Below are 15053 nucleotides of genomic sequence, written 5' to 3'. Positions count from 1 at the left end.
CGCTTTTCAATATACTACTAACCTCATGACATTGCAACTACAAGCACCAACTTTTAAGTTTCACTAACAAATAACAACAATAGACTCGTTTTAAGAAGTGGAAAACAACACATTACTCTCTCTGTCTCTGAGTCTTAAAGATGCATGAGAACAAACAAAGCCAACACGTGACAACTTCCAAGAACAACCATCACACAGCCTACAAATGATATCCTTTTTTTTTCTTTTCAGCAACACTCTTCTGAAACCAATCGATAGATCTCAGGATTTGGTTTTAGCGGTACGATTCAGGACGTTTCGGTTTGCTCTGTATAACTTGCTCGATCTTGTCCAGAACATGTGGTGTCAACAATGGGATCACATCAACAGCCTTCATGTTTTCTTGAATCTGTGCAAGGCACCCCCCAAAAAACAACAAAATATTATTTTCAAATATTGGATTAACATCCACTATGTTCCTAGTGAAGAACTAACCTGTGACTCCCTTGTGGCACCGGTGATAACAGATGACACATTAGGATTTGAAGCACACCATGCGATTGCAAGCTGAGCCAAGGTCACACCTAGCTCATCTGCAATCGGTTTGAGCCCGCTAACTTTCTTCAGCACGTCATCCACAAGTGATCTATTGGCAAGGTTCTGCAAAATAAGTAGATGTATTAGATGCAGAAGCAGAGAGAGAGAGACTCAAAACAAATATGACAAAGAATGAAAAAGATAAAATATACTTTGTAGTTCTCCAATGCAAACCGGCTGTCTGAAGGAATAGACCCCTTGTTGTATTTACCAGTGAGCACACCAGACGCAAGCGGGCTCCAAGTAGTGAGACCTATGCCATGGTTGGTGTACAGAGGAAGAAACTCTGACTCAACCTACACAACAACAACTTAAGGCTTTAACAAGAAGAGATCCAAGGATGTAGTAACTAAAGTGTTAGAGATTACAAACTTTGTGCCTAGCGAACATGTTGTACTCAGGCTGCTCCACGACTGGACCAACCAAATCAAGCCTCTCAGCAGCTCCCCATGCCTCGGTGATTTGCTGAGCTGACCATTCACTTGTTCCCCAGTAGAACGCCCAACCCTTATCAATCACATAGTTCATAGCCCTCACCGTCTCTTCTATAGGTGTTGAAGCATCAGGCCTGTGACACATAAATAATAATAACCCAATTCAAAATTCATATACATAAATAGATATATTATTAAGATCAATCCAAAGATGGCAACTTTGAGACAAATATAGAAACTAAAACCCTAAATTAGATCTTCAAGAACGAATAAAAATCAAATCTTTTTAATTCACCTGTGGCAATAGAGGACATCAACGTAGTCCATATCGAGTCGTTTGAGAGAAGCTTTGGTTCCTTCGACGATATGTTTCCTCGACAAACCCTTGTCGTTAGGACCAGGCCCACCCCAGAAGATCTTGGTGGAGACGACTATGTCGGATCGGCGCCAGCCCAGCTCGCGAATCGCCTGACCCATGATCTCCTCGGCTCGGCCATTGGCGTAGACCTCGGCGTTGTCGAAGAAGTTGACTCCGTGATCACGGCAGCACTGGAGAATCGATTTGGCTTCTTTCACGTCGAGCTGGTTGCCGAAAGTGACCCACGCTCCGAACGAGAGCGTGCTCACTTTCAGTCCCGATTTGCCCAGATTCTTGTACTGCATTTTCGATTTGGTCTAGTCTCTCTCGATCTCTGTCTGAATAGATATGCTAAGTACAATTCTGACACAAGTGATGCTTGTGAAAAAGAACGAATAAGCTACCGGTTTGGTTTTAACTTTCCGGTTTATGTTAACCGGTTTCGTGAGTCTGAATCACTGTCACGTGGTATGGGCTCTGTCACTCCACTTGGGAATATGCTTACACTCACGTTCACACCGAAAGAACAGAAACGTATTTCGAAATATTTTTCAAGCTATGTATCTTGGGCTTTGTTTCTGTGTAGGCCTATTAAAGGCCCATTAGTATCTTAGTTTTCCAGGTTTTTTCAGTTACTCACTCTCACATCATTTCAGGTTTTTTTTCCAGGTTTTTTCAAACAAGACATTGACATGACAATGTTTATTATTAACTCATGTTCAAAAACGCGGCCGATTTGCCGCGTTTGCGGCCGTCGAAACGCTGATCGGAGACCAACCGTCGCGATTTTAGCCAACGCGGCACAAAAATCGGTTGACCATTAATTGGCCGTGAAATAATTATTAAGCGCTATTAATGGCACTAATCACTGATTTATAACACAAATAAAATTGTTTTAGGCCCAAATAGTTAGATGGGCCTTGGCCAAATCGTAGACAATTTGAGTTCAATTCAAGGAATAACCTATCATATTTATACTAGTTGAATCTGCTGTGAAATATTGACATTGTCCGATGTGGGAGGTTTACGATTTGTCATTTATTAAAAATATAAATGTAAAATTGACAATGCTGAGAGTTGAACCTGTGATATGATGGTCTATCACAAGTTTGATTACCTATATAGACCACTTTAAAATATTGGTATTTTCCCCTTAAAGTATTTAATCTTCGTGTGGTTATATGCAAATCAAGAAAAAATGTTTAAAATTATACAATATATTAATTGAAATATTAAAAATAAATATGTTTATATGAAAATCAAGAAAAAATGTTCACGATTATCTTATATATTAAATTAAATATTAAAAATAAATAAAATAATAATTAAATTAATCCCCGCGTATACCCCGCTTAATCCCCGATTTTTTGGTAACTCGCTAGGCTTAGAGTCGCCGCCCGACTAGCGCCTAGCGTAGTTTCGAACATATTAACACATCTAATTTCAGAAATTTTACGAACTGGCTGCTAACCGTCAAATCTTGAAATGATGTTTTTTGGTTCTATTTATTAGATCGATTATATAACTTTATGGAACGGCATTTTTAATACCAATTTGACATTTTTAAAGTTCTCTGAAACTTTTAAAAAAAATTGAAAGATAATATCATCCACAAACTGATTGTATTCTACAGAATTATTTTGTAAGCTATAGGTTCGCTATTTTACTATGTAACCAAACAAGCTTCAAGCAAAAAAAAAGTTATATTTAACCATTATGCATTTGGATTGTTAAACTAGGGAATTTTAGAAAAAAGTACAGATCTAATAATATTGTTTGAGAATCAAGTTCCTTATAACTATGAGTAGATATTAGGTAGAGTCTGTGAAATTATAAGTTTAGTTGGTAATGAATGGGTTGGGGAGACATATTGCATTTGATGGCATGTGGGTGTGGGGTTTTGCTTCGCTACCCATCTTAAAGAAAATTCCAGTTTTATTGGCCACCAAGAAAAGAAGAAGGCAAAGATTAAAAGGTTCGCCTAAATCTCCAACCAAGGGTTGACATTTTTCATTGATTTCTTATATTCATTTCTGCGTACGTTATCAAGTCATATTTTAGCTTTTCTGATCCTTTCTTCAGTGATACTAATCATTTTTGTGTTATATATCCGACATTGTTATCTTGATATTTTATAATCTTATAACAAATGATATTTTACTGTCTAAGATATATGATTTAATAAACACAATCAAAGAATTTCATGATATCCACGATATATGACCATGTACTATAATTATTGTTTTCCATTTTTGTTCCACGACATGCCAATGTTTTGGTAGATTTTTTTTTTGTTGCTAAGTTAGTCATTTGTATTTTATTCTAGTTTTGTGTACGAATGTCATTTGATTCTAACTAAGACTTGAAAATATTCCCGTTCGTTTAATTTTCAGAAGTAAACTACTTGAAGGTTAATGTTACAGTTTAGGATAGGATATTGCTTTTGCAGCGGTGATGATGTGGACTTGGGTGGATCCCCCATGAATAGGGAACACACACCTTCACCGCATCAATTGCCTAATTATGTTGTCTCCCAAAACGTTAAGGAGAAATTTGTGGGACTTGAATGAGATTGCAACTCTCCAGCTCTCATTTGATTAGAAAGGCACAGTGAGCTCCCATGTGATTCGTTTGTCTTCTCTAACATTTTGTAGTTTTTCTTTCTTTCTTTCCTTTTCTTGACAATTGTTTTTTAAAAAATGTTGAAATCGTGTACTAACAACCAGTCAGACCTAAATATACTAAAACTGTGAATATCCCTTAGACTATATTTGCGAAGTGATTTTACCACATGTCCTTTCTACAATCAATTTCACAAAATAAATATGACATGGCTACAAAAATTGATGACATGTCTTATAACTTAATATGACATAGACAATTACATTTAATGTTAATTTATATTTTTGGTAAACTTTTTAAAATATGGTAATAACTCATATATTACATTTAATGTCAATTTATATTTTTGGATTTTTTTTAGAATAGGGAAATAACTCATAAATCATCATTAAAATAAATATATTCAAATATGGCATTATAAATTTCGAAATATAATTTAATTATATTTTTAAATTATACAATTTTATTACTAAAATTTTCAAAAATATATGCATTTTTTTAAGAAAATTATAAAAATTGAATCGTAAAATCATTATTTTCTTATATATCTACAAATTTTATAAACATTGGTTAATTTTAATTTTTGGTAATTATGCAACTTTTACAAATTTATTTAATATATTTAATTAAAATAAATAGATAGAAAAATCTATCTAAGATTATAATTTCAAATATATACATGCATATTCTTAAATATAACTCTTATGTTTAATTAAATCAAATTTATATTAAAATATTGATACGAAAAAGAATATTTACAATATTAATAAAAATTTATTTTAAAATATAATTTATATTTTTTTGTTAAAAAATATTTTAAATTTTTTTACTTCACATGGTACAGGAAGACAGCTAGTATTATATATACGAGTCACAATCCAGCAAATACATAATCAGTAGAATATAATATTCTTATTACTGCAAAACTCATCTATATATTAGAGCTTTTCTAAAACCCGGTCAGACCTAAATGAAACAATTTTTTCTACACCAATTTTTAAAAATTCGATCAGGTCGTTCAAAAATTAATTAGTTTAGATGTCCTTCTAATCATTAATCTTCTACAAATCGCTTAGTTACCATTTACCAATTTTTGAACATTGGTTTTTACCTTTAATACCAACAAAAATAATATGATAAACTTTGGCAGGATGATAGGTCTCTCTACGAGCTTCACAGATACATGCATTTTTTTTTTGTATTTGTTTTGCTTCATGATATAATATCACCGCATAGTTAGAACAATTAAATTGTTTGACAAAAAAAAGTTAGAAAAATTTAATTAATATGATACATCTCTACCGAACTTAACGTTGCAATGGCACATTGGAGACCATATTTGAAAATTACGGACGAGCCTTTCCTGAATACGTCCGATCGTGAACATATAGATTTTTGTTTTGTTCTTACATGCAAAATTTGTCATCTAGTTTATAATAGAAACAAAACTACATATAAGCCAAAAAAAAATAACGTCTCTTCATAGCAACAACGGCAATGTACAATGTAGAGTGGATCCAAAGCTCCAACCATTCAGTAATTCTGATAACGTTTTGGGGAGTGTCGGTGCTCAAGTTAACATAGTAGGTTAATAGCAAACGACAAATATAAATATTTCGAAATGTCCACTAGCTATGTCTATTTATATAAAGTTACCTAGAATGTAACTTTTAAAGTTAGTACAGTCATATACATTTCTGGTACGTACTTGATCATGACGATGCCGTCTCGGTGATTTGATTCAAGCCAATCAACTGAGAGACTTACATGCAACAAATATTTCCTAACTGGAATAGTAGGTAACGACGGTTAATTGTTTAGATCATTTAATTCTATATATACTGTATTAGATTTCGTACATTTTTTCATTTAGTCGGTTATCTAGTTAATTAATGATAAAAACAAAACACGGATAGATAAATGTTTTTTTTTGGGTGAAAATGTTAAGTAGGATAGATAACTGTTCAGCAGTAAGCAATGAATATGCATGGGATACGAAGAAACTAACGTTATCTTGTCGACTATATATTGGCTGATCAAAGGTAAGAACACTATATGGTACGTAGAAATTTGCTGGTGAATAGGTAATAACAACAATTTTAATTACATAATTGGATAATGGTTTCTTGCTGTTTTTCACTTATGCGATGAAAAGGAAACTAATATTTAAGGGAAAAAAAGACTAAACGATGAGTAAAACAGAAGTGAATGGGAACCAATTTGACCCCGCGAGTTTTGGCGTAACCAAACATTTCGCACCAACAAGATCTTCTCTTTATTGTAGCTTTTTGCACTTTTACAAAAGTAATTTGAGCAACAAAAGTGTAACAAAACTAAAGTTTCAATAATTACCAGTTACCACCAATCCAACCTCTCCCATGATGAACACACATGGTACACATCATATATTCGTATATATGGGAATATATATTACAAAATAAAAATCATATTAAGTTGGTGCAAGATAAGCACTAGGACGTTATTATTGTTAGACTTTACATTCGTAAATTTAATTCCGGCAACAAGCGATTCAGACATTCTTTGATATTAGTTGAAAATCATTATAAACTTGAATTATGCATAGTCATTCTACTTTTTAGTGTTATATGTATTACTTTTAAAACTGATTGGATCAACCGATAGAATATATTACATTATAAGAGTGTTGTTGCTCAAAAACATTCAATCGTACTCGAACGGAGACGAGTGTGTTAATGTCACCAATATTTACCGAGATAAAATGTTCTCACTTCTGAACCGTTTGATCATGTCATCGATTGTTAGCATGTCGTCGGATAATCATTCTGTACACAACAAAATAATATAACTTCAATGGTAAGTCAAAATAGTCAACTCTATTTACAATATAAATAAAAATAATCATTCACCAAAAAAACAAGAAATAATCTTTAAGGCTTAATGAAAAGATGAAAACCCTATCAGTTTACTACAAATTTGGTTAATCGTCAGCTGTCTTATTAGGGTTATCCGAGAAATGTTGCATTCTTGACCGGTTATAAGTTTTATGGGCTTGAGCAAATCACTAAACATATTTTTAATTATTATCTTAGGACGAAAGATATATATATATATATATATATATATATATATATATATATATATAACATATTTTGAGGTCAAAGTAAAATCGACTCTGAATGATACATACTTCGGGTGCAACTGGATATTACAAGTTTTTGGAAAGAAATTATTTGGAAAGGCTTATTCTTACAGATTCCAAATTTTTTTTACCATTTGAATGAAACAAAAAAACAAATATCATTCCAATAATTCCTTTTGGAATGTCTGAAAAAATGGAATGTAGTTATAAAACATTCATAATTAAAAAAGTTCATGAATAAGTGGAATGAGTGGAATGAAATTCAATTTTTTATTCCATAACTTCTTTTATTCAATTTATCTACGTTCCATTTTTTTAATTCAATTCATTTATGATATTCCTTAAATTGATAATTAACCAGTTGCATCCTTCATGTAAAATTCTTTATATAGTTATATACATGTTTGAATGTTAGAATTAGTTTTAAACTATGGGTATCCAATTTAATCTCAGTGTAGTCAGTAACCAAACTGAACCGAACTAAACTATGTATCGATTTAAAATCAAATATACTTTGAACTGAAGTATGTAGTGAACACTTCTATTTTTTTCATAACTATGGTTGGTGGTTCATGTGAGAAATTTAATATGATTGATGATTATTTATATCAACTAAGTTTGTTATTTTTGTTATATAATCATGATGAAACTCTGCAGTTAAAATTCTCTAGCGTTTGGAAATATGGAACCCACCGAATTAGAATGTGCTGAGAGACGTGGACTCATGGATGAGTGCAGCGGTAGTCATGTTAATTACAAAGTTACAATACTCTTAATTGTTGTTGTTTTGACAAATAAAATACAATACTCTTATCTATCCAAAAAAAAATACAATACAGTCAATACTCTTAGTTTGAAGCTCGATTGGGTAGAAGAAAGAACTTGTGTGTATTTGGGATAGAAAAGGATTGGGGACATGATATCATTAATACGGCCAAGTATGGTAAGGCTGGGACTGAGGGGTAAATGGGTAAAATAGAATTACGAAAAGCGTGGAAAAATACTTGACACTAGGTGATTTTCCCGTGCTCATGCACGGGTATAAATGTTTTTGAAATAAATATACTATAATAATTGATTGATATTTACTTTTAATTTTAAATTAATTTATAATTTGTAAGCATCATTTATATTTATAATATTATATTACTTTAATAATACACTAGATTCAGACCCGCTCTTTCAAAAGGTACGTAAAATCTTTTGTTTTAAATTTTTGTTTAGAAAATTAATTTTCATATTTGTGTTTTCATTGTTAAAAAGAAGTTAAACATTGTTCGTAGTGCTGAATTTTGAACCTGTGCAAGATTTTATATTTAGAAAATTAAATAGGTTAAAATTATTAGTTTGTGTGTCCATAAATTTTGTATAAACATATAAAGTGGACAGTTAAATACAAACAATGCATCAGTTATATGTTCTCTACAATGCATCCGTCTTAATTTATTTTAGTGGCCATTCAGTTTAGTTTGTTTTTATTGTGAATTCAATAGAAGTGGAAGTTTTAATATTCTCAATATATAATCATCCACTAATATATGTATTAGAGTGAAATGGTTCCCGAGATTTTCGGGATTAAAGTGGAGGGTTAATAAAAAGTAGTTACAGTTATTTTTAAGTAGATCACGTGGGAAAAATGTTGGACTAAACTTATATCAATAAGTCATGTTTCTAATTTAATAGAATAGATATGATTTTATATATGTTATATTTAATCGGTTTTGTTGTTTTTACAGTCAATTTAGTCATCATTTGCATAATTTGGAATGCATCTATGAATTCAACTATAATATTTTTTATTCTAAATATATTAAAATTTTGATTAATTTCTTATTTGCATTTAGGTGGTTATTGTCTTAAATATATAAATATATTTTATGAATATTATGTATAACTTCAACTATTTTGTGCTTAGACTAAAATAAAATAAAATAAAATAAACTAAAGTGTCTGATTCCAATTTACATAAATTAATATAACGATAATATTCTCAAGTCTCATGCATATATATATATAAATTTTAGAAAAGAACTAAATTGTAACAGTTGTTTAATATTTTATTTTCATTTTAATATGTTTTGAGTTGTTCTATGATTTATATTTATAAAATAAATTACTATTCTTATAAAATTATATATTTTTATTTTAGTTAAATCTATGATTTTATATATAAGTTAGATTAGTCGAATCACTCATGTTGTGAGTATATTGAGTTATTGTTATTCTTTCAAATTCAAATGATATATTTTTATTTTTATTATAATCAAGTCAAATCAAATCAATTTTATTTATCGTTTAAACGTGCATGTATTTTCATAATATTTATCAAATTATATATTGATGTTTTTAAAAATAAATTATAAAAGAAAGTGATGCTCAATAGGAAGTTACATACATAAGTAGGTGATACATTTCTGGAAGCTCATGAACACATATTAATATTTATAATAATTAAAATATTCTATAAATTCTAAATAACTTTATGCCTTTGATTTATTGAATGGAAACTAAAATTTATTTAAATTAATATTAAAAATGAGAATTCAGATTTGCTATGGTATTTTGATTATAGTTATATTAAGTTCCACAAACATAAAATTTAAAATAAAATTTAATATTAAAAAACAAATAACTTTAATAATGATAAAATATAATATATCTATTTTGCAACTATTTGATTTTTGTTTTTGTTTTCAATATCTCTTAAAAATAAGCAGTACACAAAATTGTAATTTTATTTGAAAATAATATTATATAAGTAAAATATAATTTATCGATATTATTTTTGATGTAATTGGAAGCTATTATAGTCAAAACAATATATGAAAAATAAATAAATCACTTCAATAATACTAATTATAAACTATTTTTAGTCATTAAACATATATCAATTTATGTTTCTCAATTATTTTGTGTAATCTTCTAAGAAAATAGTTAGATATATAAAAATACTTCTATTAGTTTGAATTTTTTTTTGTATTGTTTAAAATTATGTTTTGAAAGAAATGTTATTTCTTTTTCTAATATCAAGATTATCCGTGTAAATTTTTTTAATAAAATCACATTATATACAAATTTATGTTTTTCATCTACAAAAATATTGATATAAATAAAGTATTTTATTACTTCAAAACTATATTTTGTTTTATTTAAAAATAGTTTTTAAATGTAATATTACTACTTTGTGAACTTTCCTTTTTTTTGAAATCATATTATGTATACATATATTTTCGTTTTCAATTTTTTTTAACTTTATAAAAAATTTCTCTTTTTATTATATGTATATGTTTTGGAAATTTTTTAAAAGGAAACTAAATAAAAAAATAATAGTGTTTAATATTTTTAATTCATTAAAGGTATCAGTGTAATCAACCATCGTGAGAGTTAATATGAGAGCGACACATAGGAAACTGACTTCTCAAATAATATTATAGAGATTATGATGACTATTGGTTGTTGCATGGGAACATTATTCTTGCTCCCTATAAAGGTATTTATAACCAAATTTTAATCATTGGGAATATTTACATATAACTTGAAAATTTTAATTTCACGACTAAAACCACTATAAGTTTTTCAACTATAGCGTAAATAACTATATATATGTTATTTTAAAAAAAAATTGGATAAAATAACATGGCATCAAACTATAATGGTTTGTTATCACCATTCTCATCTAATTAACATAAAATTTGTTACGTGTTACTAAACCTAATTTATTAATAATTACAATTTTATAAATATATATTCAAGTTGCAGTATAAATTAACTTATGTTAGAATACACAATTATTTACTGATTTATTAAACCTTGTGCAAATTAACTGGACTACAAGCCAGTGAAGATACCCAGTTCATTGATTTTGTAATCTAACTATGGACGACAAGCTAGTATATCTATGAATGATTGTAGAAAGAAGTCATAGTAGGTTTTTTCAGACCAGTCTAGAATATGATTTGCTCGATTTATTATTTCAAATTGCTTTTGCAATACAGTTTCCATTGTGCTTTAACCGATTTGACCAAATTTATTGAGCACCCAGTTTTACAACCAATAGTGAGAACAGTTTGAAAACTTCTTTGGATTAGTTAGTCAACGACTCAACGCGTATTCTTTAAGTTTTTGGTGACTTATCTTTCTTTGTAAGCCGTGATTAACGCCTCCGAAAATCAGTGAGTATATCAATCCAGTAAAACACATTGAAATCGATCGAGTTGTCATAAAATTAGACTTGCTTTTTTAGAGAGAAGAGAGAGAAGAGAGAGAAAGTAGATCTCGTTTTGGTCTCCGGTGAACGGCCGGCGCGTCTGCGCGCGTGCCGTCGCCGGAGACCTTTGTTTCTTGTTTCTCCGTTAAAGTTATCTGTTTTTGTGTCTCTCCCTTGTCTTCTCCCCGATCTGCTTTGCTTGACCTCTGGTTTAATCCACTTCCGGAGGCGTTTACTCGAGGAGTGAATCGCCTTCAACGGTGGCTGGGTTACTGGAGTTAAAGCGCGGTCGTGTGGAGGGGATAGTATGGCGTAGTCGTCTTGCATGGTAATAGTTCTTAGCCGGGAGGTAGAGGCTATTAAAGCTCTGTCGTTGCCGGTTCTTGTTCCCGGGTGGTGGTTGGCTTATTCAGCATCGCCGCGCCGGTCTTGTCTCCGGGGGGTGAAGGCTCACACAGTCTTGCGTCGCCGGCTCTAGCGGTTCTAAAAGGTGGTCTTGTTGTTGGATCGGGTTTATGAGGTTTGTGGCTTGCGACTCTCTTAAGGCGGATGAGATCTTGATGAGGTCGATGAAGCTCTCCGCAGAGAGGTCAGAAAGTTGAAGGAAAGTGGTTTCGGTGGAGGCTCTGCGGGTTTGAGCTCCGGCGTAACGAGGGTTTCGGTGGCTGGTTCCGGCGGCTTCTCGAAGCGGTGACGGGTCAAGTCGAGCAAAGGAGACGCGTGTAGCGCTGATGTAAAATTCTAACACGTGTCCCCGCTCCTTCACGCGTGGGCCAAAAGAGAGACGTCCGGCCCGTCTAGGTGTGGCTTGGTTTGGTTGGGCTGTAGGCCCGATTAGGTTTGGTCGATCTTTGCCCTGCTGTTGTGGGCTTATGCTTTGTAATATGTGTTTGGGCTTAGTACCCTTCTTTTTAATAAAAAATATCCTTGGCGGAAAAAAAAAAAAAAAAAAATCAGTGAGTATATAGTATATGCCTTCACGGAAAATAATTTGTATTTTAAAATATTAATGTAGTATATACTCCAGTACCCGCTAATTCAGCAGGAAACTATGACAACTGGTTTCCGTGTACGGACTCTCTTTCCCTTGCTCATATTTTATTGATGAGGTGTTACTACGAGTCTACAATTCAAAGGAAGAAAAGTTAATAGGATTATCTATTTTCTGCTCCAGTCATATTCACTTGCTGTTAATGCGAAAGTGAAAGCATTAGTTCGAAGCCAATTAACTTCTTCATCTTCTTTGTTGCTTCAGTCATATTCGAAGTCATTCAATTATTATTTACTTCTTTTTGATAAAAGGCTTGCTATTTAATTAAAAAGGAGAAACTTAAAGTCATTCAGTTATTCACAGGTCAATAATTACTAATTACCATTTGATTCTATAAGGTAAAATTTTGAAATTCGTGGTCATTCCAGTGAATCTATAACTACTACTCTTAAGCTAATTAATTAATCAAGTTTATTTAAAGCCCTTTTTTCAAAAAAAAAAAAAAAAACTAATCAAGTTTATTGACGGTGGGTATAATAGCGTCTACAGTCGTATTTTAGATGACTTGATTAATGCATATTAAGATTTTCGCTTGAGAATGAATTTTAGTTTGGAATAGCATTTAACTACTATATAAAGAGTAAAGAGTGGAATTTGAACCCCAAGATAGTAAAGAATAAAATTATTTTTTGTTTATAACTGTTAATCAGCAAAAGTTTGTAAAACTGCCTTTTAATTTACTGGCTGGTTAACTCAATAACTAAGATATTTTACATGTTAGCTATTAGCTTTAAACTCCAAAATGTACATTATCAATAGTATTACAAATATTTATATGATTTGAGTTATTAATTCAGTCATTTATATTTATTTTTACTGGCAATGAAATTGATAACATATTTATTTTTTCGTCTACATATATTTACATAAAACATAGAGAATGGAGGAAAACATTTTAAAACATATATTTAGTTACAACCCTGCGTAATATTAAATTATTTTAGTGAATCCTAAATTATAGACTACTAATTTCTTTAGAATCAAATATAGAGATAGTTTATATTTTGACATAGGTTATTAGTATATATTCCGGTTTAGTAACTGGTTTGTATTGGTTAAGGTTCCTTTAGCTTAACCGTGCATATATATATTGAACACACATGTACATTTCATAATTATGAGGATTAACAAACTTCTATTTTCATCTTCTTCCTCGATTCACCATCTCAGCTCAATCTTGTTTCTCCATCTTCATCTTCTCTGATTCAGATGTTAATATGGTATCATAGCACAATACACTCATCTTCCGCTTCGTTCGTTGAGCTGTGATTTCATTCTTTTCCTCATGAGTCTTCCTTTGCTTTCTCTTTCGCGATTGTTCTGTATCTTGGCCGTTACGATTTGCGATCTTCTCGTACGTCTGATTGTTTGCGTCTTGTTCGTGCTTGTTCATCTCGATTCGTCATCTCAGTAATCGATTTCTTGCGAACTTTCGTCATGGCTGCGACTCAAGATTCGACTCGTTCTGTCTCCGATCTTTATGAGAATCCGTACTATCTACATCATAACGATCATGCTGGCTTGGTGCTCGTCACAGATCGATTGACAACAGCTGCGGATTTTCACTCTTGGAGGCGTTCAGTTCGTATGGCTTTGAACGTTCGTAACAAGCTCGGCTTTATCGATGGTACTATCTCTAAACCATCTCCTACGCATCGTGATTATGGTGCTTGGTCTCGTTGTAACGACATTGTGGCGACGTGGTTGATGAACTCTGTGTCAAAGAAGATTGCTCAGAGCTTGCTCTTTATCTCCACGGCTGAAGGAATTTGGAACAATTTGCTTTCTCGATTCAAGCAAGATGATGCTCCACGGGTCTGTACTTGTGGGAGAAGCTACAACAACGTAGTCGAGTGACTAAGTTCCTCATGGGGCTAAATGAATCATATGAGCACACTCGGCGTCACATACTAATGCTTAAACCCATTCCAACCATTGAAGAAACGTTCAATATTGTGACTCAGGATGAACGTCAGAGGTCTATTCGACCAGTTACTGCGGTTGATAATGTGGCTTTTCAAGCAGTAGTTCCTTTGCCTACAGTTCTACAAGCTTCGGGTGTTGATGAAATAGCATATGCTGCAGCTTATAATGCTGGACGGACTGCACAGCGACCTATGTGCACACATTGTGGTAAGGCTGGTCACACTATTCAGAAGTGTTTCAAGTTACACGGCTACCCCCTGGCTATAGAGCATATGGTTCTTATCAGAACAAGAATGTGTCTCAGTCCAAGAATGTGCAGTCTCAGCCGAAATATCAGAATCAAAGCTTGGTTCCAACTTCTTCTCAGGTGGCTAATGCAGTTGCGAATGTGTGTGCTGATCCAGATTCACGCTACTATTCTTTACCGCCAGTCACTCCTCATTTGACTAGTGGTGGCATGGATCTAAATCTACAGAGCTTCACCCCTCAACAGATACAAAGTTTGATCTCTCAGTTCAATGCTCATGTTCGAGTTTCAGAGCCTCAAGCTCTTTCCTCATCGTCTTCAATTCCACAAGCCACGATTACAGAACATGGTCTGATGAATACTCATTCATCATCCGGTACAGTACCCTTTCCTTCTATCAATCTTACATTTCAAAATCACAACCTTTTATATCAAAATCATTGCCTTTCAACTCTACCTTCCCTACTTCCACATGATGCTTGGATAATAGATAGTGGAGCTTCTAGTCATG

At 32.1% G+C, this 15053-nt stretch overlaps 1 protein-coding gene across 1 annotated transcript; it reads right to left on the bottom strand.

Moving 5' to 3' along the window:
• Positions 1-12: 12 nt before the first annotated feature.
• Positions 13-1758, bottom strand: LOC103844228 (probable voltage-gated potassium channel subunit beta). Its single transcript, XM_009121016.3, has 5 exons — positions 1306-1758; positions 949-1144; positions 729-872; positions 475-639; positions 13-388 (listed from the first exon to the last, which is right to left on the bottom strand). Exons 1-5 carry the CDS (start codon positions 1671-1673, stop codon positions 275-277), a joined length of 987 nt encoding a protein of 328 aa, XP_009119264.1. The 5' UTR covers positions 1674-1758; the 3' UTR covers positions 13-274.
• Between the last annotated feature and the right edge of the window lie 13295 nt (positions 1759-15053).

Source organism: Brassica rapa, chromosome A10 (genome assembly GCF_000309985.2).
Source record: "Brassica rapa cultivar Chiifu-401-42 chromosome A10, CAAS_Brap_v3.01, whole genome shotgun sequence".
Taxonomy (NCBI): Eukaryota; Viridiplantae; Streptophyta; class Magnoliopsida; order Brassicales; family Brassicaceae; genus Brassica; species Brassica rapa.
Note: the sequence above shows the minus strand (reverse complement) of the source record. Positions and strands in the feature narration are given on the sequence as shown.

Coding starts and splice junctions, on each gene's coding strand:
- LOC103844228 (XM_009121016.3), bottom strand. CDS start 1,673: ATGCAGTACAAGAATCTGGGCAAATCGGGACTGAAAGTGAGCACGCTC. Junction 873..948: donor ACATGTTCGCTAGGCACAAA/GTTTGTAATCTC, acceptor GTTGTTGTGTAG/GTTGAGTCAGAGTTTCTTCC. Junction 389..474: donor GTGCCACAAGGGAGTCACAG/GTTAGTTCTTCA, acceptor TGCCTTGCACAG/ATTCAAGAAAACATGAAGGC.